General features: G+C 31.1%; 2 protein-coding genes across 5 annotated transcripts; one reads left to right on the top strand and one right to left on the bottom strand.

Moving 5' to 3' along the window:
• Positions 1-1,476: 1,476 nt before the first annotated feature.
• On the bottom strand, positions 1,477-16,295 carry LOC144470006 (putative methylmalonate-semialdehyde/malonate-semialdehyde dehydrogenase [acylating], mitochondrial). Its single transcript, XM_078180766.1, has 8 exons — positions 16,119-16,295; positions 10,624-10,696; positions 8,540-8,739; positions 8,188-8,266; positions 7,409-7,776; positions 5,923-6,351; positions 4,608-4,886; positions 1,477-2,042 (listed from the first exon to the last, which is right to left on the bottom strand). Exons 1-8 carry the CDS (start codon positions 16,149-16,151, stop codon positions 1,941-1,943), a joined length of 1,563 nt encoding a protein of 520 aa, XP_078036892.1. The 5' UTR covers positions 16,152-16,295; the 3' UTR covers positions 1,477-1,940.
• Positions 16,296-18,465: 2,170 nt separating this feature from the next.
• Positions 18,466-22,165, top strand: LOC144470007 (hsp70-binding protein 1). Of its 4 annotated transcripts, none has more exons than XM_078180767.1 (7): positions 18,466-18,616; positions 19,618-19,859; positions 20,530-20,605; positions 20,698-20,935; positions 21,017-21,419; positions 21,492-21,729; positions 21,802-22,165. In XM_078180767.1, the coding sequence occupies exons 3-7, from the start codon at positions 20,562-20,564 to the stop codon at positions 22,010-22,012; spliced, it is 1,134 nt and encodes a 377-aa protein (XP_078036893.1). In that variant the 5' UTR covers positions 18,466-18,616; positions 19,618-19,859; positions 20,530-20,561; the 3' UTR covers positions 22,013-22,165. The 4 variants fall into 4 exon arrangements, with proteins under 4 accessions (XP_078036893.1, XP_078036896.1, XP_078036897.1 ...); XM_078180770.1 differs by having other exon boundaries at positions 18,471-18,616; positions 19,669-19,859; XM_078180771.1 differs by lacking the exon at positions 19,618-19,859 and having other exon boundaries at positions 18,573-18,616.
• The last annotated feature ends 3,530 nt before the right edge of the window (positions 22,166-25,695 follow it).

Genomic DNA, 25,695 nt, shown 5'->3' on the forward strand with positions numbered 1-25,695 from the left:
AAATTAACATGTATAATAATTTAATAACTTCTTTTTTAATAACTTTGAAACAAAAAGACAGGGAAATATAAATTTGACAGTGTTTCGTAACAATAGAACCAAGCCTATTTTGCTTTAACAAAATCTGATTGGAAGTATACAAAATTGCTAATAAAACTATCACTAATTATAAAACTATTCTTATAATTTTATTTGATTGTATTTCTCGTCGAATTTTTGTATAATTAAGTGTTCTATCCTGTTGTTTATACAGTTATGAAACAGGAATAAATACTATAAATAAATTACGAAAAGATAAGATAAATTACGAAACAGAAAAAAATTAATGTTCAAAAATACAACAATTTATTCAGTCTCTAAATAATACTGAAATTAAAATATCTTCTAATCGAATGATTTCTCGCGATAAATTTTTATGAAAAGAATGACGAACTGAATCGACTAGTATAATAAAAAATATATGATTGCATTTAAAAAAATAAAATTGATCCTTATATGTCCCCGTCGAATTAATATCAAATTGCCCCCTAAAACTATTTAAATTTCGTTTAAAATATTGTTTGCATCATCGTTGCTTTCGGAGATATTTGACTGGATCAATTTAAACGGATCATCCTATACAATAATATAATACAATGGAATATAATATCGCACAGTTAATAAAAATATTTACTTTCTTCGTTACATATTTGTTGATTTATTTCTTGAAATTGAATTCGCGATGAAAAATGGATACAAATACAATACTATGCGGCAATTTGTCAAGGGATAGTATAAACAAATTTTAAGAACTCTCTGGTGGAATTCCCATTACTTTTACATCAATTCTATACGTATCGCAAACTGCGCATGCATACAAATTCTAGCCAGCATTTTTCTCATGAATGATGAGAATACTAAACTCATGCGAAATGAAAGCGATATTCAATTTTTCTTAATATAATGCTATATGGTTTTATATATTATAAAAAAACGTTCACCAGGGTAAGTTCAATTAATTGTTAACTAATATACAACAAATATTAGATTATTCAGATCATAAAATACATGCTCTTATGAATAGTTTCAACCATAATAAAAATCATAACCATAACAAAACTTATAATAAAAGAAAATGTAGGGGATGACTAATCATAATAATACAAGACGAAAATAAAATATATTGATGAATATCCTGTATACATACGTAATATACACATGAGCCAAAACTTGGAATGCTATACTATAGAAATGAAAGTTGTGAGCTTATAAAAATCTGGACAAGTACATACGGAAGGAAGAGATGGTTGCATTATTAGTTCTTATAATTAATAAGTTATAACTAATAATTTACAATATTAGATAAAATTATATTTTAAGATATTTCAGATTATAAAGTATTCTTTTCATTTACCTAGAAAATAACGTTGGGAATAAATAATCTGTGGTAAAGTGAGAATATTTATTACAAACAATATTAATAAATATAAATTATAAGATCCAGAGAACATTTCTTTATTATACGATCATAAAATATATTCATATTAAATGCAACAGTAGATACATATCTATTTGATTGATGAAGATAACATTCCTTCATTTATCTTATATGTATATTATAATGGAAAAGATTTGCATTAGTTGTAATGGAAGACATTATTTACATATCACTAGGAACTGATATTTTCTCTTGAAAAATAAAAATCTTCAGCATCAATTACAATGAGTAATAGAAAGCTGAACACTTGATTATATCTTTAATAATTTTAACAAATTGTAAAGAGTAGTTCTGTGTTCTCCAATTGTTTAAATCTATACACCATTTGATGTTGCTCCATTTCAGTTGTATCGTTGACGTATAAAAATGCGCAGTCTAGTCATAACAACAAGTCTAGTCATCTCTTCAACGATGTTGTTAACCGCGGACATTCAGCTTGAGTAATCTTTTAATTAGGCAGTCTTTATTGCATTGTTGGCATGGCTGTTGAAGATGCAATGTCACTGGCATCGCCAGATCGCCACAATTGCGTTATTGTTTTCGTCTGTGTATGGAAGTTTATGCCCTAAAAGTATATCAAACATTTAAAAATGTGCATTCAGATGTGAACAAACCTTTACACAAAAATGTGTTAGACATAATAAAAATTACAGTAACGCATGCCATTATCGCTATTAGCACGAAAATTAATTTTACACGACAGCTGCAGATTTATCAAGGAAAATCTTTAGTGAAAATATTGACTGACCCAATTGCATTTGAAATTTAATTTTCTAGCTAATTGCTGACACAAATAATAAAAATCCTTACGACGAATGAAATATGAATAAAATTGTCGTTAGGATACCGAGGCAAAATTCGTCATACAAATTTTTAATGCCATAACTAAATCAGAGGAGCCAATAATGGGATAAAATGTAAGTCATTTCGTGGCCTATTTTTCTTACTTAACACAAAATTCTAAAAGAATTTTGGTATTTATCAAATATTCAGATGCATATTCTGGAAATTGTTTTTGATTTTTAAGTTGAGTTATATCTTCATAGTAATGTTACGAGCCGAGGGCCACTGCACACGTGGCCGGAGGTAAATGAGTTGTGCGGAAATTTGGGAGGATTTCGTGGACTGGCCGATGTCTATTTCACCACCGGGTCGCCACCTTAGTAGGAAAGGTTTCGCGGACTGGCCGTTGCCTCTTTCATCAACGGGTCGCCGCCTCAGTAGGAGGTTCGTGGACTGGCCGTTGCCTCTTTCATCAACGGGTCGCCACCTTAGGTGTAGGGATGTTTCACGGACTGGCCGTTGCCTCTTTCATCAACGGGTCGCCACCTTAGGTGTAGGGATGTTTCACGGACTGGCCGTTGCCTCTTTCATCAACGGGTCGCCGTCTAGGTGTAAAAAGGTAGGAGATTGCGTGGACTGGCCGTTGTCTCTTTCACCAACGGGTCGCCACCTGGTGTAAAGGTAGAAGGGTTCGTGGACTGGCCGGTGCCTCTTTCATCACCGGGTCGCCACCTTAGAAAGGAAATCGTGGACTGGCCGTTGCCTCTTTCATCAACGGGTCGCCACCTTTTGGGGATAGGTTTTGTTCACGGACTGGCCGTTGCCTCTTTCATCAACGGGTCGCCGCCTTAGGATGAAATTGCGTGGACTGGCCGATGTCTCTTTCACCACCGGGTCGCCACCTTAGGAAGGAAGTTGGTTTCGTGGACTGGCCGATGTCTCTTTCAACACCGGGTCGCCACCTCAGTAGGGTAATAGGGTTTTGGTTTGACTCTAATTTTGCCTCGTAACTTCAAAGAAATATTAATAGATACACCTCGAGCGGTAAAGGTGTATCCTTGTGAGATCGTTGCCAACAACTGACTCGAACTGGGAGATGGAATAAAATAACTTGTACACTGAATTGAAAGTAAACTAATATAATCTAACAACTTCAGTCTGTTACAAGTGCGTAAGTGTAAGTGTATGATTCGCGATGTTCCTAAGACACGCTTCCTGGTTTTCGCACCAAGTCGGCGGGGGTTAACTATTGCTCGAAGGAGAACTCGACTCGATCTTGCTACGTCTCGCGTCGCGTTTTGACTTGAAACTGCCCCGCTGAGTAGAAAAATCTCAGCCCTTTTATATGAAGCTAAACTAGGAAATTCGGTAGTGGGGACCGCGCCTACGTGACCCAGATCATGCCGTGGATGATACCCAGAATCGGAGACGTGTGACCCTTATTGAACTCGCGCCTAGATTAGGGCGAAGACTGGGCCTACGTGACCAGACCGTACCGCGGATGATACCGAGAATCGCGAATGTGTGGCCCTTATTGAATGCATGCTTATACGGCGAATTAGATATTCTATTTTTGAATGAAAGCACCGCGTTCACCGCCGACGTTATCTAGCGTATGCCTTCAAGAAGGAAAGAAAAACGTCGTGAGGAAATCTCCGTACGTAACAGTAAGAACAAATAATCATAAATATGTTCTTTAAATTCTTTCAAATTTGTTAGTCAGGTATATTGCAGTAAAAAGGGATAAAATTTCATGATATCGCGAAGATAATTGCAATATGCTCTGTTTTACTGTGTTTGTTTTTGCAAATTGTTAATAACACGACTGTTATTGTAAATATCCGGAATTCATATTCTTGCGAATCTAATCAATTTTGTTGAAGTCTAGGTCATTTGAGGGACACAATGTAACAGATCGTAGGACCCAAAACGGAGACTATAATATTATAAAATCAAAACCACATGGTACCAATGAAACAAAAAATTCAAATAACTTTCGCTTTTTATAAAAAGAAGCATGTTTAGTTTTTTTAAATATTGCAATTTGTAACTAATCTATTAAATTAGATACCCTACTTTGTGATATTAATTCTATAGGCAATGTTATCAATTATTACAAAATTAATTATTACTACAACTGCTAATTATTAATAATTAAGTTATGAAACATTTTGTAAGAAATTAGAATCCACTGAAAATTGAACCCATTTTGCCTTTCATATTTATAAAATAGGTGTTCACTGTATAACGTCGTATTAAATCTTCATTACAACATAAAGTTGAAGATTAATACATTTTTTAAATGTTTTAGAATCAATATAGAAAGTGTTTACAAGTTGATACTTACGTGTTTGCCGTAAAAGTGATTGTCACCTAAGAAGGATCCTTTATTTCCCGTGAAACTAAACATAGGCAATGGCACTGGAATGGGAACATTTATACCAACTTGCCCAGCTTCGATTCTGTTGGTAAATGTTCTGGCTGTTGCGCCGTTTGTCGTAAAGACAGCAGTTCCGTTTCCATAAGGACTTTTATTGACAATGTTGATAGCCTCGTCCAAAGTGTCGGCGAAAATACAAGAAAGAACGGGCCCAAAGATTTCCTCGGTGTAGCATTGCATAGAAGGCTAGGAAAATACAATTAGAAAAATTTAAATAAATTTGTAATAATAAAATGTCCACGAACAATCGGATGTGCAAATATCTTCCACTGTGGTCGCTACCAATCATTGTTCAATGATAAATAAATTCTTGAAACAGAAGTTTCGTTTAATAAAACCATAAATTATAAACTTTGTTCATAAAGCAAGAGTTATATAGAAATACAAGTTTAACTTATGGCGTCTAAAGTGCGACATGGAAACTGTTCTATTTTGAAAATAATTTTAAAACTTCAACAGTAGGAAAAAACGTATTGTCAATATTTTATAATCATTTTAATGGACGAAACACCTACTTTTATAGCATAGTTTCAATTTTCATAAATGGTATATATTTGATGAATGACATATCATTCATCCGATCAACTGGGAATAATTCTATGACATAAAACGATCACAGTTCTGTACAAACTGTGTATCACAAACTGTGATACAGAGTTTTCTGTATCACAGTTCCATCAAATAAATATTTCATACTTTCTAAAATGCATAGTGATAACACTAGAAGTGTTCCTAACTTTTTTTTGATTCTGTGTTTAAATTCGCATCAACCATCAGATGGGCTATTAGCAACTCAAGATAGATTCAAAGGTTGTTGTACAGTTGGGACTGTTTCAGGTAAAACAGTAGGTTCATGATTACTTCTATGTGTTTCAGTATGACTTCTAAAGAAGGTCAGATATTATAGTATTGTACAGATTGGTGGTTCTTCTTTGTTGAGGAGATATCAGTGGATAAGTTTTGCATGGCCTAGTATTATCTTTGAAACCGCGACTTGATCATGTCTTGGGAGGGTGTGAGATATCCTCTTTTTGAAGAAGTTATCTTTTAGTGTACCTAATCATGGGGAGGATGAATTTTTCCATTCGTTGTTCCATTCGACTTCAATCGTTATTTTCAGTATATGGATTAGAGTTACTGGTAGTAGGTTGTTGTTAAATAGGTTGGATGATAATGAGGATGGCAAACATCGTCTTACATTCTACTCTTAAATAATACAAACCTGGACATTTGTCAGCACAGTGGGGCCAACGAAGTTTCCTCGCTCGAAACCTTTGACAACCAATCCTCTGCCATCAAGAGCTAAAGTAGCCTGCTCCTTCAGCCCCGACTCCACCAGCTTGTGTATTCTCTCTTTGGACTGAGGAGATATAACTGGTCCAAGATCCGTGCCAGGAATGTGTCCAGCATTGACTTTCAGGCTTTTCGCTGCCTCCACCAATTCTGGCACCCAGTCCTTCGATTTGCCAACGAATATGGCGACCGACAGAGCCATGCATCTCTGACCAGCTGCTCCGAATGCTGCTCCCACGATTTGTGAAATCGTTTTGTTCTTGTTCGCATCCGGCAGGACGACGCAATGGTTCTTCGCGCCCATGTTGCACTGCACGCGTTTGCCGTGTGCGCTACTTTGTTTATAAATGTACTGCCCCTGTGCAAAGAAGAGTTGGTACAATTTTAGTTTGTTGGTCTTTTTTACTGACGGATAAATTATAGGCGGAGTTAATACTCATCCGTAATGCAAGTTGAAATTTTATGTAATAATTACCTTTTTTTAATTGACAGTTTTATATTTTTATTGAAATAAAATATTCTAACATAACTCACAATAGATACTCTAGACGTGCTTTTCTCCACATTCGCGATATCCAAATCTCGCAAAAAATTAATTTATTGATTATTTTATCTATTTATTTATTAACAAATTTGTCATAAAACATTTGGATATCACGGATAAGATATAAAGCACATAAAATAATAAATTTAAATCCATAGTGAGTTATGCTAAAATATTTTATTTCAATAAAAGTAGAAAACTTAGAATGAAATCGTTTTTTAAAAACTCCATCATGATGTCTTTTATGACTGCAGAAAGAAACATTTTTAGATCAATAAGTACTTATGGTCTTACAATTAAATCTTCCAAGATTATTTTGGAGATATAAGCAATTACTGCAATTCTTCATGCAATATAAAACCATCAACATTCAGCTATAAACAAGTAAAGAATTTTCATTGATAACAATTTGTCTCATTCATTACATAAAACTGAAGTTAAATAAAAAAGTATATTTTCTTTTAACGATGTTAATACAGTGAAGATACTGCAATGGTATTTTTAAATTCTCTTGCGTCTTTTCGTGTTCATTTCGCTATAAATAGTGATAATATATGTATAGAAAACTATGTTATCTACATCCTAAGTACTATAAAAATAACTACAAACAATTAAAATAATCATTGCTATAGTTGCAGCAATATGGTTGCATACAAACTTTAAATCAAAATATCTCAAAAACGAAGGTGCATTTTGAAAAATCCTCTTATTGTTTCCTCAGATTAGATGTAAATCTAATATCCCATTCTCGATTCAAAAGCAACTTCCACGTCCGTAAATCCCTCTTCCGGGTATTAGCGATACGTTCTACGCCGTCGGTAGCACGGGTCAAAATGACCCAGCTTAGCAGTTAAGAGTTAAGCAAACGTACCGCTTGATCGGAACCAACAAATGAAACTGCCTTGATGTCCGGATGTTCGCAGATAAAATCGACAGCAGAATGTTGGCCGTGTATGACATTCAACAGACCCGGTGGAGCGCCAGCCTTGGTGAACAAATCAGCGAGGATCATGGAGGCGCCCGGTACACGTTCTGACGGTTTCAAAATGGTGGCATTTCCGCACGCGACCGACACCGGAAACGACCAAAGTGGTATCATCGCAGGAAAATTAAACGGACAGATGGAGGCTGTTATGCCGAGAGGGACCCTGTAAGAAACTATGTCCATATCCGTGGCGATATTTGGCATACTCTCGCCCATTTGGAGAGTGGGAATAGCGGCGCAAGCATCGACCACCTCTGCAATAGAAACAGACGTCGAACATTATTTTACAATAGACTGTTGTTTATGGCGGTATTGGGGCATTAATACTAGATTTACGGACAGTTTGACGTGTTCCTGATTTCATGCTTAAAAATTCCGAACATGTAAATATATTACTTTATAGCTATTATACGCTGATTTTTAATGATATAATGTAGTATATACAGTGGATAAAAAAGTAGTCACACATCTTTTAAAACGGAATAACTTTTTTCTATTTGCACCAAGTGATCTAGGTTTGCGTTATCTAGGATGTTGACATCTAGGGATGTTAGAGGAATTAGTTTATTACACAATGACTAAAAAATTATTTGCAAAAATTGCAATTTGTTGGCATGATATATATAAGTATATATAATATATTATACTATAGTTATTATACTTACGAAGTCCTCGTAGAACATCTCCTTCTGCATCCGCCATTGTCTTCCCATTTTCCTTGACTACATTCTCTGCAATCTCTTTCTAGAAAACAAATGTACACCAAAACATGATAAATAAGGACTTTAGTAATTGTAACCATAATTGTACCGTACCCCACGTCATTTTATCAAAAACAAAAATGCACCAAATACGATGGTAAAAGTTTTATAAAATTGCTGACACTTCGCTACCCTGTTCGCCGAACATATTCTTTAGTAGTGGCGATAGAACGCTTCAGTTATCGTAAAGATATTCTTGCCAGTTACGGAGAGAACACTCTATAACTGTATAACTGTATGATTATAATAATCCTACCGAATGTTCGCGGATGAGTGCTTGATATCTGAGCATCAAAGTTTGTCTCGTAAGTATACTGGAATTCTTCCACTTTCCGTAGGCATCCTTCGCGCTTTGAACAGCCAGTTCCATTTCCGGTTTCGTGCATTTTGGCGTGCGACACAGCAATTCGTTCGTTGCCGGATCGTGGACATCGGTGAATTCCGTTGCCTTTGATTCTGAAAGACACGAATATCTTAGTTTCATGGTATTTTCAATCTCGTATGTCATTTTGACAATTATAACTTTCAACACGCTGACTACCACGTCGCCAAAAAATAACTAGTATATTTTAGTATATTGTTACACTGTTATAAAATTGAAATTATTAAGACAAGAAATACAATTTCTACTTCTTTTAATTGATAGAGACAATTTTTATTTTTCACAAACATTCACAGTGTAGTTATAAGTTTGTTTTTAAAACTGAGAAAAAAGATAGTTTGAACAATGTATGATGTGGCAGTTGAAATTTTTTTCATGTTAAGAATTAATACCAAGTCATCACATTTTATTAATATGAAATATATTTTAAGCACAAAAATATAATTCTTTATCATTACAAAATAATTTGAAGCTATAGAATTTACCAAAGTTGTTACTATACCTTTACTCTGCAGATTTAATCTGATATAGTATAATATAGGTGCACAGATATTTTTTACCTATGATTAACATATTACGTATAGAATTTTATTTAAAATGTGTCTCATAAAAATTTGATAAACAAGTTAAGTAACTAAAAATTATTTATGACTTTCTTGAACAATGTTCTTTAGAACTACATTTAACAACACTGTATTATATAAATCATCTGACATACACATCATTAAATGAATAAATAAATGAGTAAGGTAATCGTTATTATTTCGATAATAAAGATGCAATATAATTATGTGATGAAATATTAAAAAATCATTACAAACACCATCCTCAACTTTCATATAATAATAGAAACAAAAATATATGAAGGAAGTGAACTGAAATTATTTTTAAATCACGTGTGAGCAATAAATAGATTTATTTGTTAATACATTCTTCAATTTCCAAATTAATTTATTATATATTTATCTTTGCACTTTCATTTTACTGTAACAATATTTTCTTGAATCGATATTTAGTATGAAAGAACATTGTTTGTTGGCATTTAATATGAACATGCAAAATTAAACCATATTTCTTCTAAGTAATTAAGAATTTACTGCTTTCAATTTAGAAATGCTTGAAAGAATTCCTAAACAAATAAAATGTTTACATTAATAATACAAAAATAATGCAAGGAGCTCTGAAAGATATAGATTTATAGAATAGAATAGTTAAAAATAAAATTATAAATACTAATGAATGAACTATTAGCTTATAGCATCAATTGTATACTAAAGAAAGAGAATGATTCTCGTTAAAATGATTCAAGGCATTAAATTCGTTTGGAGACCCTTTTCAATTCAGTTTCAATGGCCACTTGAACAGCACTTAAACATGCAGTACCAACTTCGATTAACAAAGCCTTTAGAAATGGTCTTTAAATACCTACTAACAATAGACAATTTTTTGTGAAAATAGCTTATGAACGACATCACACAATGAGTATTAATTTCATAAAAATGGTACACCTTCTTCACCTTAATAAATGTATGCAATGTTTAATAAATTTGATTACAATCTCGTTCATAGGTTACAGAAGATCTTATTAACTACTCAACTTCCTTGAAAATTGTTTAAATTGAAAAGAATGTATTGTTTTTTCACGAAATCGACCAAATATCATCTATTACTTCAGTAATTAATTCAGTAATTATTCATTAAATTGTACAACTACCAACTACAGCATTGTAAAAATTGATGATTCTTATCTGCAATATGCTTTTATTATAACTGATTATTATGAAACCAACTTTTTAACATAATTTCCTTTATTTTTATAAAGTAAGTAATATTTTTGTTTCTTTACTTGCTTTGTGAAACTGGATTTTGCACATAACTTTATTTACAGATGAATAAATTTTAATTTTAATTTTTAATGCAACGACATTATGCAAATTTTAATATAATAATATATTTACCTACGAATTGGCCATCTATGTACATCTTAACCGTGGATACGCTACTGCTGTAACTCCTTACGGCAATATGCGCCTAAAATATCATCGAATTACGATTAAACAAATTCAAACGCGATGCAACACCATAATTCTTACAATAATTTTTGAAAAGCATTTTATCTACATCCTAAATATTATAAAGGTAACCATGAACAATTAAAAATAAACAATTAAAATAATCATTGCTAAACATTTTATCTGCATATATTCTAAATAGTATATAAATGATTATACAAGGAAACAATGGCAAACGATTAAAATAAACATTTCTAAGAGATTTGACTTTATAATCAGCTCGAATGAAGTGTATAGTATGTATAGTATATGTATATGAAGTGTAAATGTATAATATCCATTTAACATATTATTTACATTTATATCTAAATATTGAACTTACAATACTATGACACCATGTGTGCTTCGTCAAACTTCGACGTCTTACTTTTTATTTTATTTTAAAATATAGGTATCATAACTACAGTATACATAAATTTGTAAAATATAAATTTTGAAACTTGATTTTTCGTACGAAAAAATGTGTACTTTATCGAATGCAGATACGTGTAAGATATAGTATGTGTGAGTGGAAGTCTATAAAAAGAGATAATGCTTTTTAAATGCTTTATTTAATTTTATTATAATGTTATTATATAAGTGTTTCTATGCATATCCGCGTTAAACTTGCAAACAATTTTTTGTTTGGATATCACTGTTTGCATGGGCATTAAAAGTATTAATTGTAAATAACTTAAACTTTTCCGAGACGTTAAAATTACTAGTACGCTAAACGATGTGTACTAAAAATGTTGATAATGTCGCAGCTGAGTGGAATAACAAATAAAATTAAAACAGAAGAAGAACAAAATCTGATACTTGCAAAACGCATCTTGTCATTTTCATTATTAACTCAAGCAAAAATGTTGAAAATACATCGTTCTTTAATTTTTTATCATTCCAACCAAATTACAATTCTAACAGAATTATTTGATCCATCGTCTAGTAAATTATCAGTCCAACATCTCTAAAGTATTCAAATAATTTGATCCAATTTTTAAAGCAATATTACGGTTTGGTGTTAACATACTTCCCGCTGTGATTGTACGACAACAGGAAGTTAAAGTTCACGTTTCGCTGAGTTGCAGTCGGATCGTGATCGGTTGATTGTTCTGGGTTCTTAATCAACAAGATGAAGATGAAATGTCAACCACTAAAGCTAATTGTTTGTTTAACGTGCGACAAACGACACTTTAATGCGATACTCTGATTGGTGAATCGATTTAGTGTAAAGACGTGTTACATAAAGTACGGAGGCTCAATTGTACGATTATTGGTAATGGTGTTCCCCTTAGCGGAGTGTGATGGCAACGCCAATCCCGCATTAGATTGAATTGGATCGAAGATATGTAGTCCTTAGTCTCCCATAAACAATGAATCACACTTTATTCAACAAATTTCAACGGAAACATAATATGTAACGAACAAAGTTCTGTTTTTTAGATATAAATAAAAGCGTTGAAATTAGTTTATTAATTTAATAACAAAGATACTTTTAAAAATTGTACAAAATTATAAATATGAATGAACTACTGTCTGTAAATAAATTAATTTATGTTAATATAAAAACATGACATCCTGTATGTAGATCTTCTATCTTTCAACTATTTCAGAAAATTTTGTTTTTCATTTGAATTCGACTATTTCTATTAATTTTAACTTCAACATCCGTACCATTTGCTAATTTTAATAAAAGGTTTAAAAATTTTTATTCAACCTACTTTTTTCTATTAAAAATTAAATTCAAAAATAACATTTTTATCAAATTCAACATTCTTAACTTCGAAACAATGTTTTAAAGATAATTTTTCTTCCAAAATACTGTTCCTAATGGTAATTTAGTAGCAATAAATTAGAAAATTAAGTATAGGTAATGATAAAGAATGAAAAGTTCCTATGTTGCTCAATTCGTCGTATAATTATTAGTCTATTTATTAAATTGATACCATTAATTTTACAATTTACATTTGCAATTCATGGAATAAACAGTTTGCTTTTCTGAAATTCGTACGATTTCCGAGTAGAAAATAAACTTGTTAATAAATGTAGCACAATGTAATTCAATGAATACGAAACTTCCGTCAATTGTTACTTAATGCCATGCAAATTATTACGAATCAAATCTGAATTTGTTTACGCTCGAACAAGGGTGAGGGTCACCGGAAGTCACATTGCAAATAAAATATGGTGGTGTATATTAAATTCCTTAAATTAAAATTTGCTGTTTTATAAAATATAATACATATTAAACAATTTTTCATTAAAATTGAACAGAAATAGGAAAAAAGAGCATGCTTCAAGTAAAAATTAAGTAATCTATTTCTAAAATTTTTTCACGTAAATTTTTGCTATAAACATATTTCGTAATATTAAAAACAATAAAGATATTAAGGCAACATCTTATATCTGGAGAATCCTGTATATTTTATGGTCACAGATTGTACATAGTTCATTATACTTTTCACAGCACTGTGATAAAACTTCGATTATATGAACTAATTAGAAAATATTGATATTCAGATACGGAAATAATTACCCACTCTTAGATACATTGCTAGATTACATAGTTTCAAATTTTCACAATAAATAGTGTTCAAACAATTTGTTTTCAAAAAATAGTGTAATCATATAAATGGGTAGTTCGGATAATCGAGGTTTTATCAAGGTTGTGATTGAGATCCTACTTCCAATTGTAGCACCGACAGATAGCTGAGATTTTTCTGATTAAAACGAGTCCAAACGCAATGAAAATCGGTTTAATTTAATCCAATGATAACTTACGAATCTAAATGAATTTAAACATGTCTTACTGTAATTCGTAATTCGTTTTTCTATTATGCACATTGCATTAATGTATTCCACTAGTTTATTATCTTTATTGTTTTATTCATTACACAGAAAAATTACTTATTTGTATAAGATTATCGCAATACCGTAAAATATCAAAAAATGGGCAACAGCAGATATAAATTACTAAAGAGATATTTAAATGGTGTCATCGTCAACACAATAATTTATCTTACTAAATATAGTATGTATCAACATAAATTGTAAGTTAGTGAGACTGTAGAGATAAGGAAGCATTTTTAAGTGGTTAGAATAAGGCAACAAGAAACAGTATGAACATGTTCCATACATTTTATCAATTTATAGTGAATTAATATTCATATTACAATCAAGTTTTATACTAAATATTAAACCTATACCTATCTTACTGATCAAACAAATGCGATTTAAATATACGAGTTGCCACTATTTTAAGACAAGTACATATTAGAGAAATTTAAAATTCTAACCATTAACTATAACGAATAACAAGTAATTTAAAAGTAATAAATTTCTATTGTTGCAATTAAATGGTTTATAGCTTAGCATCATCTTCAAACAATTTATCTCTTCTTGTGAATCCAGCCAACGTTGCAGTATCAAGTAAATAAAAATTAAAAATGTATGTATCTGTAATTATTTCCTTGAACCGAAACTATTTACATAAAACGCATCATTGCAATTGTAAATTCTTTGTTATTCTTTCAAGTTTCTAAAGTTGGTTTCAGATACTAGACTTAATTAATAAAAACTAGTTAATGTTTTGACGTGACGATATGTTATATTTTTATAATACAAATACAGAGCAACTTAAAATAATTTAAAAATAAAAACAAGCTGTTTGTTCAAATATTTAAAATGGTCACTTAAGACTTGCATCTAAAAAATCAATTAAAAATAATACCTCATAAAATTCTCCAGTAATATAATTATAAACAAACGATAACGAAATGTAAAAATCGACATTTTATTGTACATAATTGATCCTCAATAATTATTTAGAATTTTCTTCATTGTAAGTCTTCTACAAGTAACACCAATCAAATATAAACAAACAGTGAACGCATATTAGAAAGAAGATAAAAATGTAGGAGATAAATACAAATTTATAATATGTATACGTGTGCAAACTAAAAATATTTAAATATATTCGATATTTCAGTTATATACCAGTAATAACAGAACAATTGTAACATTTTTTCGGACCGCAGGATGTTGCAGTCGAAGATAGGTCCACCGCTGGAACAGGATTCACTCATCATTGGATGGGTAATAAAAAATGGTGGCGATACAAACGCTTGTTTGGAGAGATAGAGAAAGGTGCATTTATCACTAATTTTTCGAAAACATGTTTTCATTATGAATAAATAACAGGGAAGAATGTCCAGTAAGTAGAATAATTTAACCAAAATTTAGCAAATCATGAATAATTAATGCGCACAATTAGAAAATAACATTGAAACCAAATAGATTCTATCAGAACGTATCGATTATGGTGTTAAGTTAAAGTCATAAAGATAAATCCTATATTTAAAATCATATTATAAAGAAAAAAATTTTGTTGCTAAAATAAATAAATGTATAAAATTAACTATTTTACGAATGAACGTTGTATAATGCTATCTAAATGTTTTACACTGCGAACATATATATTAAAAGGTGTAATTTAAATTATAATCCAATTAAATAAATAAAAAGGTTCCGTTACTACTCTATATTTCCAATCTATTTATTACATATCTGTAATTAGTTACATAATAATTCCACAATTTCGCACAACTTATTTGCGTATCTTGTTGCTTGCGAACGATCATTAAATTAATCAATTAATTAATTAGTTTTTAAACTTGCTATTAAACGTATTCAATTATAAAAAAATGTGTCCTATTTCTAGCAATGTAGTTTTCAAATTCTTATAAACAATAATTTTAATTTTAATGTGGAAAATAATTTATTAAAACACAATAGATTGGTTTAGAAATTTGTTCTGCAGTATCTATGAAATGTGTTTCCTCAATTCCCATAAATTTCGTGATATAATATTTCACATGGTGATACAACTCTGTTAGTTATTTTAAAATTCTATTTTAGAATTATTTAAAAAATATTTTACATGTACAATTTCTTTATTATGACAAAAGCTGTTTTTTGTCTAATGTTTATATATTTAAAAATAATCAGAATACAAAAATTTGTAAATCATCTATAATGCATTTCGAAATAATTTATAATACGTAACTATATATAACAATCTAACAATCAGCAATTTAGTATTATACACTTAAACAGTCCATATGTTCTTAACGAACGTACAACGTAAGTCTCTGGTCCATATCTATATCTATACAGACTTGAGCCATAGATAAGAAGAATGAAATGAGCATAATATCTGCACAGTGTTATCGATTTCTTCCGACCAATCGAAAACTCCAACTCGCACACACCTGTGCTCTCACAAAAAAAAGCGAAGCATTCAAATACAATCAATTCACATTCGATGCACCGGTTATCAATGAATTGTTAGTGCAAAATAACCAAACCTGAACGGAAATACTCGCCGTAAGGCGCTAACGTACCTCGCATTTGGCGAATCTCGCGAGTAGCGCCATGATTTCAGAACACGTTCGTGGCTGTCAGTGGTAGCACTAAGCACTGAACTATTATCCATTCACTGGAAAAAAACGGCCTTGCCTAAAGTCAGTCATGAGGGCGAACGTTTTTATCACGGCTGATAGCGATCTGTTTACAGCGTTCCGACGAGTCAATGTTTTTGGAATCGTTACGATGTAAATCCTCCTTCGAAGATGTCTAACCATATCTGCAGTAATGGATCCTACTATGGAACATCTTCAGACCGCAGCTCGATCTGTTAAGGAGGGTTAGTATAGAAATTTTCTTTGCTCTAATTGGTTAGTGATTTACTGGTGAGACTGCCGCCTCAAAGAAAAAGAAGGGAAATAGCGAGTGAGTAAGAGAGCATGAAATCAACACATATGAAGCAAGTCACACCGGCGAACGATGCTTCTTGTCTCACTCTTCCATGCTTGCGATCTTACTTTTCCCGCGCATCTATTCGATTGACGCGCCATCGCGTGACGCAAAATTCGATTTTCAAACTTTTAATTGTTGAATTCATGCCAAGCAATAATAATCTTACCCAGATCCTATGAATTTGTAGAAACATTTCCAGGGAACATATTTATCTCAAAGTACATTGAACAACTTTCGCAAATATACTGAACGTAACAGATTTCATTTATTTGAAAGTTGAAGCTCCTTTGCAAATAGAATTTCATGTCGAGTGCCTCAGACGGCGCGCCACAAAACTAGATTTCTTGTCCATGTGCACAAACACATAAAATCTGATGTACATCGTTCTGTTTCTCTCTATTGTATCTCGTTCTCGTTTTACAGTACTTGCGCGAAGTTGGATGCGCGGTAAACTAGTGGGGGATGTGCGAGTCAGTTTAGAGAACACAAAAAATGTGCAGGAATAGAATCCATTACTGTAAATTGTTATCGATCCAAAGATTTATTTTGTCAAGAAGTTCTCAATTTGACAGGAAGTAAATAACGGCATAATATCTAAGAATAATTAAACATTATAATGAGAAATAGTTTCGTTGTTACATTTATGACAAGTATTGAATTTAAAGATACAGTAGAAACTACCTTATCTGAAGTTTTATTTTTTTAATATCCTGACACGAAAACATTCTATTATTGAAAAATATCACTCAAGTTGTCTATTAGGTGATAATATATCCAAATAATACAACCATAGAACGTTTGGGTATTGGAGTATGTATTGAAGAAATAAATGATCGGATATGGAAGTCTCTACTGTAGTTGAATCGTGGAAGATGTCGTCACAGCATGAAAATGTCTGGCGGTTAATTTGAAATTGTTTTTAACGAAAACGGTATGCAACCATGTAAGCCTAATAAAACGAAACAAGTCTAAATATTTTTCTCATATATAATGATACAGTCAACATCAATTTAGCTTTACTTTCATATTTCTTGTCTGCATATTACCTCCATGTCTGCATATTCCGTTACTTTCTTTCAGTTCAAGAAGTCTGCAATATTTTACACATTCTACATATTACAAGAAAGCAAAAAGAAACTGTTTAATTTTTTGAAATTGGCATTGTTATGTAACTCTGGAAAGAAGATAAAAGCGTTTCATCGCGGTATTTGATATGGATTATACGTAACCTTGACATAGAAAAGTACAAAGATTAGGAACGTATATAAAAATGATTCGTTTATAAAAAAGAATTAGTCAAAACTATAGAATAATCTTTGTTAAAATGGGATTTCATTGCAGTGTACGGTTCCTAAGTCCGGTGCGGTGATAGTGTATTTGCAACAATATGTAGTCGGAACAGTACTCCCATATGCAACACGATATAAATATTATGGAATTAAAACGACATCTGCCGTAGTTTTTGATACTAATTACGAATCCTAAAATTTGCTTACTTTTTACGTAATGTACTAATTAGTAAAACTAGAACATCAAAATCATGACAATAAATCTAAACGACTCTATATGAATATTTGAATAATATAATTTGTTTTTAATGAGATTTTTTAATACAGTATATTGGAATATGTACAATGCAGTCAAACTTCGACAATATGAATCTCTTTGACTCGAAAATTTTTGAGCTTTCGAATATTGTATTCAATATAGTGTAAGTTGATAAAATATACTGTAAAAATTCCAGGTAGACTTTTGTGTATGGCAATCAAAATGATCAAATTTTTTTTTGGCTTTACAACATTTTGTTTCTTTGGATAATTCAACAAAGACATTATACAGAACAGTCCATTTATCTAATATTCTTCGTATGCAATCTGTCTTGCAATCTTCATAAATTCCTGAGTAGCTTCTAAATTTAACTGCCTTTTCAAACTTACGGAAATGTACGTCGCAACTTCGTATAAAAATATTTTCACCTTACGCGGTAATTGCTCAGTTACATGACTTGCAATCAAGTGCATAGAATGGCATATGCATAGGAAGACAGCAACTTCACTATTTTCCTTCAATAATTGTGATACAAGTGAGTCACATTTTTCAATTATAACTTTCGTGTTGTCTACACATATTCCAACTACATTTTTTAATGATAAGCTATGCTTCTCTAAAGAGTACATAAGCCATCTATACAAATTTGCTGCTTTCACATCTTGAACCCTAAGATAGTCTAACAAATATGTATGTTTGAATACTCCTATTGTGCACTTATCATGCTAAAATGCATCAATTTTTTTCATTTGCACCATATGTGCTTTCATGGATTATTGTAGATAAGAACTTATTTTTAAGCATTACTATAATTCTCGTAACTATGAAGACATTGTAAATGTTTTTAATTATAACAGGAATTTTTGTCCTTTTTAACTTAAAGTCCTTATGGGATTAGAAACTCTTATTATTAATGAGGTAGTTTGTAACTGTAGCGATTCATCCTTTTCTTCGTTCCTGCAAATATTCCACTTATGTTGTGCTATTTATTTAGCTGTGCTATTATGCACACATAAATTGTATTTTCCAATAGAAAGAGTCTTGTTACAAGTTATGCATTTATCTTTATATGGGTTATCGTCATATCTCTGGAGCCAACTTCTAAAGATGGAATGTTCAAGCCATATATCTTTTCTGGGAACATCCATATTAATGTCACTGTCTACTTATAAAATGTCAATTAGTTAAAAAATAAATAAGAAAATTAATACTGAAAGAAGAAACTAACATTTATATTTGAAAAAGTGTGTTATCACCTAGTAGAGAACATAAATAAAATGTTTAGACAATAGAATATTTTGGTATCATGATATTGCAAAAGTAAAAAATTCAGATAAGAAAGTATGTAACATATTTAAGAAAGACAGTCAGAAAAACAAGTATTAAAGAAGTATTAAATTATCATTTTTAAATTGTATCGATATAATAATAGTCAAGATATAGCTTACTTTCTTAGGAACTAAACTAAAATTCAAAATTTATAAAAAAATACATGTTTTTACTTCCACTATATCTATGCCTTATTGTGGAATGAAGTAAATAGTGACGTACACGTGTACTGGTCGGTTACATCATAAATGATGACAGTTGGGTGGAACATGACGCACTCAAAATCCATGTGATCGAGAGAGGCAGAACGAAACCAGCAGGTTCTATGTGTGGGTGTCTTCGTAGCGAAAAATCTAGTACATCTGACCATGCATGTACAACCACTCTAGCGATCGCACTCTTGCGACGTATCCGTTCGCCTGACGCTTCATCTGAAACACACGGCGCGAGTAAGTTTAAATAAGGAAATACATACTGTGTTACGAAAGATTTTTATAAGGATCTTCAAGCATCGCTTATCTTTATTTTCATTTTAATATTTTATATACTATCAACGTCTTCAGAAATATTATATCATAACTCCTTTGCTATTCAGAAAATCCTTTCACCACCATATTGTACACATATTCCATGTTAAAAGAAAGCAAAAAGAAATTTTTAATTTTTTGTAACTGATATAGTTGCTTAACTCCGTGAAAAAAGAAAAAGCGTTTTTTACACAGTATTTTCGATTTCACTATAGTTTACGTAAAAAAGTATAACGATTGTAAACGTCTATTAAAATGGTTTTTCTATAAAAGGATTGATCAGAAACGGAGAATAAATTATGTTAAAATCAGATTTCGTTCTCGAGGAAAATGGCTATGAAAAATCGTTAGTTTCGCGTGTATAATACATTGATTAAATACTGTACATATCTAAAATCTAAGATATCGACAGAAGTTTCGCGTCTACATAGCTCAGTATCTATGTCATATATTGTTTCTGGTACGGAAGCAAGTAAATACGTATACCTATACTGTGTAATTAATAATCTTTATTCGAGAACTATAAAAAATATTGAAAAGAAATAACAGGAATTAAAATTATTCCTTATAATGTGCTTTTGTTGTGTTAAAGAAACGTCTGTGTAAGAAGAATATATTCAATTAATGGGAGCAGCACATGCGACGAAGGTTACAGGAAAAATGGAAAGGTAATGACGAATTTGTTTTTTCAACCAACTTAATAATTATTGCTATTTCAGATTAATTTTTAGTTATCTAATTATTCTGAACATTCTTTTAGATCACAACGTTCAGGTACAGATGGCAAAGTGGAGGCTCAAACAAATGCAAGTAGTAGTTCAAGACCCTTATCTATTCAAGCTGCTCCAAGTACAAATAATACCGAGTCACACAATACAGTAATGCCGAAACAACCTAGGCAGCCAAAAAATATGCAAGGATTGCTAAAATATGCTTTGGAAGCAGCTAATACTGAAGATTCTGGTGACAAACCTCAGTTTACTCCGATGGATGAAGAAGTAGATATAATATTTTCAAATCCATTAATAGAGTTTATGTAAGCAATGAGTTGCTTTAACATTGTGTTTATACATTTACAGAGACAACGGTTTTTAGCAGAGGCTCTCTCCTCCTTGTCATGTAATGTTATTGAAGAATTACAGAAAGGTATCAAAGTATTGTCGAATGTAGTCGATCTTTGTCCAGACGATGATACCTCACAGCAGGAAGAGGCTCTAGAGGGAATAGCAGATTATGTGGATAATGTAGATATTGCAAATGACTTCTATAAAATTGGAGGATTTTCCATTTTTGGTCCCTGTTTGAATTCTCCACATAGCAATATTAGATGGAGAGCAGCAGATGTCATAGCTGAATTAACTCAAAATAATCCCTTTTGTCAAGATAAATTTCTCGAAACTGGTCTGTTCCCTGTATTATTGAAAATTATAGACACAGATCCTGTGGAAATTGTCAGAATCAAAGCTTTGTATGCTGTATCTTGTAAGTATTGATGTCACTTACTTTGTTACAAATTGAATTTTCCTATCAACTCTAGTAAAATTTAAATTTTAGGTTTAGTTCGTGAACATTCTGCATCTTTAAAACATATGGAAAAGTATGAAGGTTATTCTGTACTTTTGAGAGCTATGCAAAGTCCAGTGAAAAAACTGCAGATTAAATCTGCTTTCCTCTTATGTTCTCTCTGTTATAAAGAAAATATGGATGACTTGAAACTGACATTAATTAACATGGGTTTCATTGAACAAGCAACTGGATTATTAGCCAATAATGAATTAATTCCTGATATTAGGTACTATTTTTTATTCCTAATTTGCTTTGCTGATGTAATTTATTGGTTTCATTGTATCATTAATTATTTCAGGGATCAGTTGTTGAACATTCTTGATGGTTTGACCAATAATAATTTTCTCCCAGCCTTAAAGGAATGCAAGCGCCCAGAACTTTGTTTACAAACCACATTGGATCGCTGCATAAAAGAGTTACAGCAAGATGAAAATTTGGATCAATTAGATGTATGTTATAGAATCTTAAAGAAGGTTTTCTCTGAGGATGACGCAGGTCAGGAGAGATAGTTTTCATTAAATTTGATAAACTTTCCTCCGTGCATTAAGCTTGTAAATTATCAGACACTGCTGCTAACAAACAAAGCCAAATATATTTTGCATACATTATTGTATTATACATCTTAATGTGTGTTCTAAAAAATAAAATCTCGGTTTAATGCATATGGCTTCCTGTACCATTAATTCATTAAGAAAATATTAACTTATAAAAAGAAATTAAAACTATTACAATATAGCAGTTGTTTTCTTTTTACATACTAAAAGCATTATGTACATCTATACTATTGCACATTATATTTTAATAAATGTATGTATTTATTATTTAAAATGTTTTTTAAATAATACGTATACAATACTATCGGTTAACAATAATCGAAAAATAAGAAGAAAATAGAAATATAAGACTAATTACAAGAAAGTCTTTCAAATAAATTTGTTACTGCGTGGGCGTTTTCAGATATAGTATAACCTCGCCTATTCAAATATGACGGCATAAGGCAGTTTAAATAACCGAAAAATCTCGATAACATAAGTGAATTAGTTATTTGTGCCAGCTGTTCATATTAATAAATTGCAGATTGTATGCTTATATGACACAAATGAATTTGTGAATTATAAAGCAATAAAAACGTAACAATTTTAAGATATATATTTTCTAGTATTATACTAATATTATTAGCATAGTACTAGTATTATACTGCTATATTAAAATAAATATATTTTTTAGTATTACACTAATATTATTTTATTATATATTATTTTCAACCTAATAACCAGATCAATATTTATTCTTTAAATATCATGACATCATATTGAGATTACAGTCTATTTTTAAATACATATTATTTTACATAGATTCTAAGTTAAGTACAAAAATCGATTTTTATTTTACTCTAGCATGTCGTAATTAAGCATTTTTATGTTGTATAAAATTCCACAAACTATTTCTATATTAGTTTTGATAATATGAAAAAGTGAAGTTGATTAAATAATTCGGACTCGAATATTTAGTTGCTTCTGAAAAATTTGTACATACAAGGTTATATTGTAAATTAATGTAATATTCTGTAGAAAATATTTTTGCTAGTTACACAAGGTAGTAGAAAATAAGGATTCGAAAAAATTCTCGAGTATTATATTTATTGATAGTGTAATCTATATAAAAGTATTACGTATATGTAGTATAAGAATCTGTTGATTAAAATATGTTTGTTAAGTTTGTGAAACTTAACATATAAAGTGCAAACAAATCAATTTGAACCTTGTCTAAATGATGAATATACTTAAAACGACCTTTTCCAATAAATATCATACTTTTTGAAAACTATATCTTTGAATTGAATTTCTGCATTGTTTTAAATTATATTACATTGAACAGTTATGTCAATAATTCACGTACTTATTGTTCAAAAATTTATTTATTCCCACGGTACTATGTTTGAAATATAAAACTATTTGTCGACTAATTTGTTAACTATTAAATTTATAATAAATGAAAAACATGGGACGTTAGTTGTTGACTGTTCAAGTAACCTAATTACAGTTTTCATATTAACTACATCTGAGCTATCGGCGGTTACATGTATAGGAAAAAGTTATTTAGAAGATGACCTTGACAGCATATTTCAAGTCCATCAAAATCGGTGAAGTGTCCCCTTCTCTAGATAGTATTTATCAATTGTATCTATACATGTTGAATTGAACTATATATTAAAAGATAACACGATTGATTTTAGAGCAACTTTTTCAGATATTTACCAATTATAGATGTATATATTTAATTGAATGATTGATTTTAAAAGTAAGAGTAATTGGGACGGTCGGTGAATTTCTGGTAAGATATTCATAAAAGTTTAGGATATGCTCGACCGAGATTCGAGCATACCTGTAATTATTACTTCTGTTTACCAAAGTACTCTTGAGAGGTTCTAAATGATCTGGAATTATCTGTTCTTCGAAGTATTTTATGAAGAGTTCGAAGTCGACTAATCGAAGTTCGAACTTGTTTACGAGGTACTTGATTTCATCTCTAATTATAACTAGACCGTGGATTTTATGCATCATTTAAGTAAAATGAATAAGTGAAACACGAAACTATAAAGACACCAGGAGAAATTAATACTAAACCTACCGCACCGTTCCAATTGACCAGTTTCACATTTTAAATTTGAAAATTGTTATAATCACAAAGATCATTTCATAGAAAATTATTCATTCTTAGCTAAAGTACACGTTATAATGGAAATAAAAAGCATAAATGCATTCAGTCTTGTAATTCTTATAAAGCAACACACGTCAGTCGTTTTTAGTGGTCGACAGATTTACTTATTACAATTATTAAAAGAGAAAAGACATTTTCATCTAACTTATGTTTCTTGCGATTAACACTTTACCGACCGCTGGTACAACAGGTGCGATATTGCACAAATTAACGTTAACGGCCGCTGGTAGAACAAGTGTATCATGTGCAATGTATTCAGGAAAAGTTGCTACGCAAGTAGTGGACTGTCTAGAGGGTGACACCTATTGTATTGTATTTTACTACTATTGTATTCTTTCACAAAATTATAATGTTCACCCGGTAGACGCACCCGCATGCGTTGTCATCCTATTTCTTGCGTAGCGACTTTTCCAGCACACGCTGAACATGCGCTGTTCGGTAACATAAACTATTATATAGTTAATAATTAATAATTTATATCGGTAACATAAACTATTATATAGTTAATAATTAATAATTTATATGGGTAACATAAACTATTAATTATTTTCGATTCTTGATTTCTTGAATCATCTGTCAGCTACGTGCATTTTTATTTAATATTATGAATACTTTCAGCAATTAATTTTCAATATTTGTGAAGTTTACTTGACAATTGATTGCTGGTTTGCAAACAATACTTTAATTATAATATTGTCCATTCGTAAAATAGCAGTTTAATCTAGAAAAAACACTGGCAACCCACGGAGATTTTTTATAAAACCACGTGGTTTGTAAAGTGTTAACATAGACAAGATTGATTTTGCACAAAGATGCGCTGTTAATTAGAATTACTGCTTAAATAAAGAAGTTTATCAATGAATTTCTCGTAGAAGCATTTTTCTAATTTCAACAATTACGAAACATCGGGAACTAGACATCCGGATTGATTTGGTAGTTTTCGTGTTCCAGTTTGGTCAGACGAGCCCCGGATCCAATAAGTACACAAAATTACGTAGACGGAAAAGGTGGCAATTCTGCGGGACGTCTAAAGTGTATTCTCAGCACTTGATGGACGAGTTTACACAAACTACAGAAGATTCCCAAGATTCCTGGCAATCGGCCAAAGGCAATGAGAGATAAAAGTTCCTCTTTCCCGCGACAGCGTCATCGTGGAAACTGAGAATTTGCAAATCGTGATCCGTTGCTGTTCGTTTTATCCTGGCTCGGTTTAGATCAGTGCTCCCATACACATGGCACATGATTTTGGACACTATCATTTTCGAGTATACTTATTTTTCAGCTAATAGGTTTCTATATGTATATTGAAATCCTTCAACCTTTTCTGTCATTATTGTCTAAAAAATTTCTCAACCTTATGTTATAATAATGAGAGACAGAAATGAAGATTTCATACATGATCAGTTAAATATGAATTTTATTCATTCCTTCTAAATTGAAACTTCTTTTATCAAAGTCTACGAGCAGCAAG

This window comes from Augochlora pura, chromosome 5, assembly GCF_028453695.1.
Source record: "Augochlora pura isolate Apur16 chromosome 5, APUR_v2.2.1, whole genome shotgun sequence".
In the NCBI taxonomy this organism is placed as follows: domain Eukaryota; kingdom Metazoa; phylum Arthropoda; class Insecta; order Hymenoptera; family Halictidae; genus Augochlora; species Augochlora pura.

Coding starts and splice junctions, on each gene's coding strand:
- LOC144470007 (XM_078180767.1), top strand. CDS start 20,562: ATGGGAGCAGCACATGCGACGAAGGTTACAGGAAAAATGGAAAG. Junction 21,420..21,491: donor AGCTTTGTATGCTGTATCTT/GTAAGTATTGAT, acceptor TTTAAATTTTAG/GTTTAGTTCGTGAACATTCT. Junction 21,730..21,801: donor GAATTAATTCCTGATATTAG/GTACTATTTTTT, acceptor TAATTATTTCAG/GGATCAGTTGTTGAACATTC.
- LOC144470006 (XM_078180766.1), bottom strand. CDS start 16,151: ATGGCGCTACTCGCGAGATTCGCCAAATGCGAG. Junction 7,777..8,187: donor AGATGTTCTACGAGGACTTC/GTAAGTATAATA, acceptor TTTCTATTGCAG/AGGTGGTCGATGCTTGCGCC. Junction 4,887..5,922: donor CTGTGCTGACAAATGTCCAG/GTTTGTATTATT, acceptor GTATTTTCCTAG/CCTTCTATGCAATGCTACAC.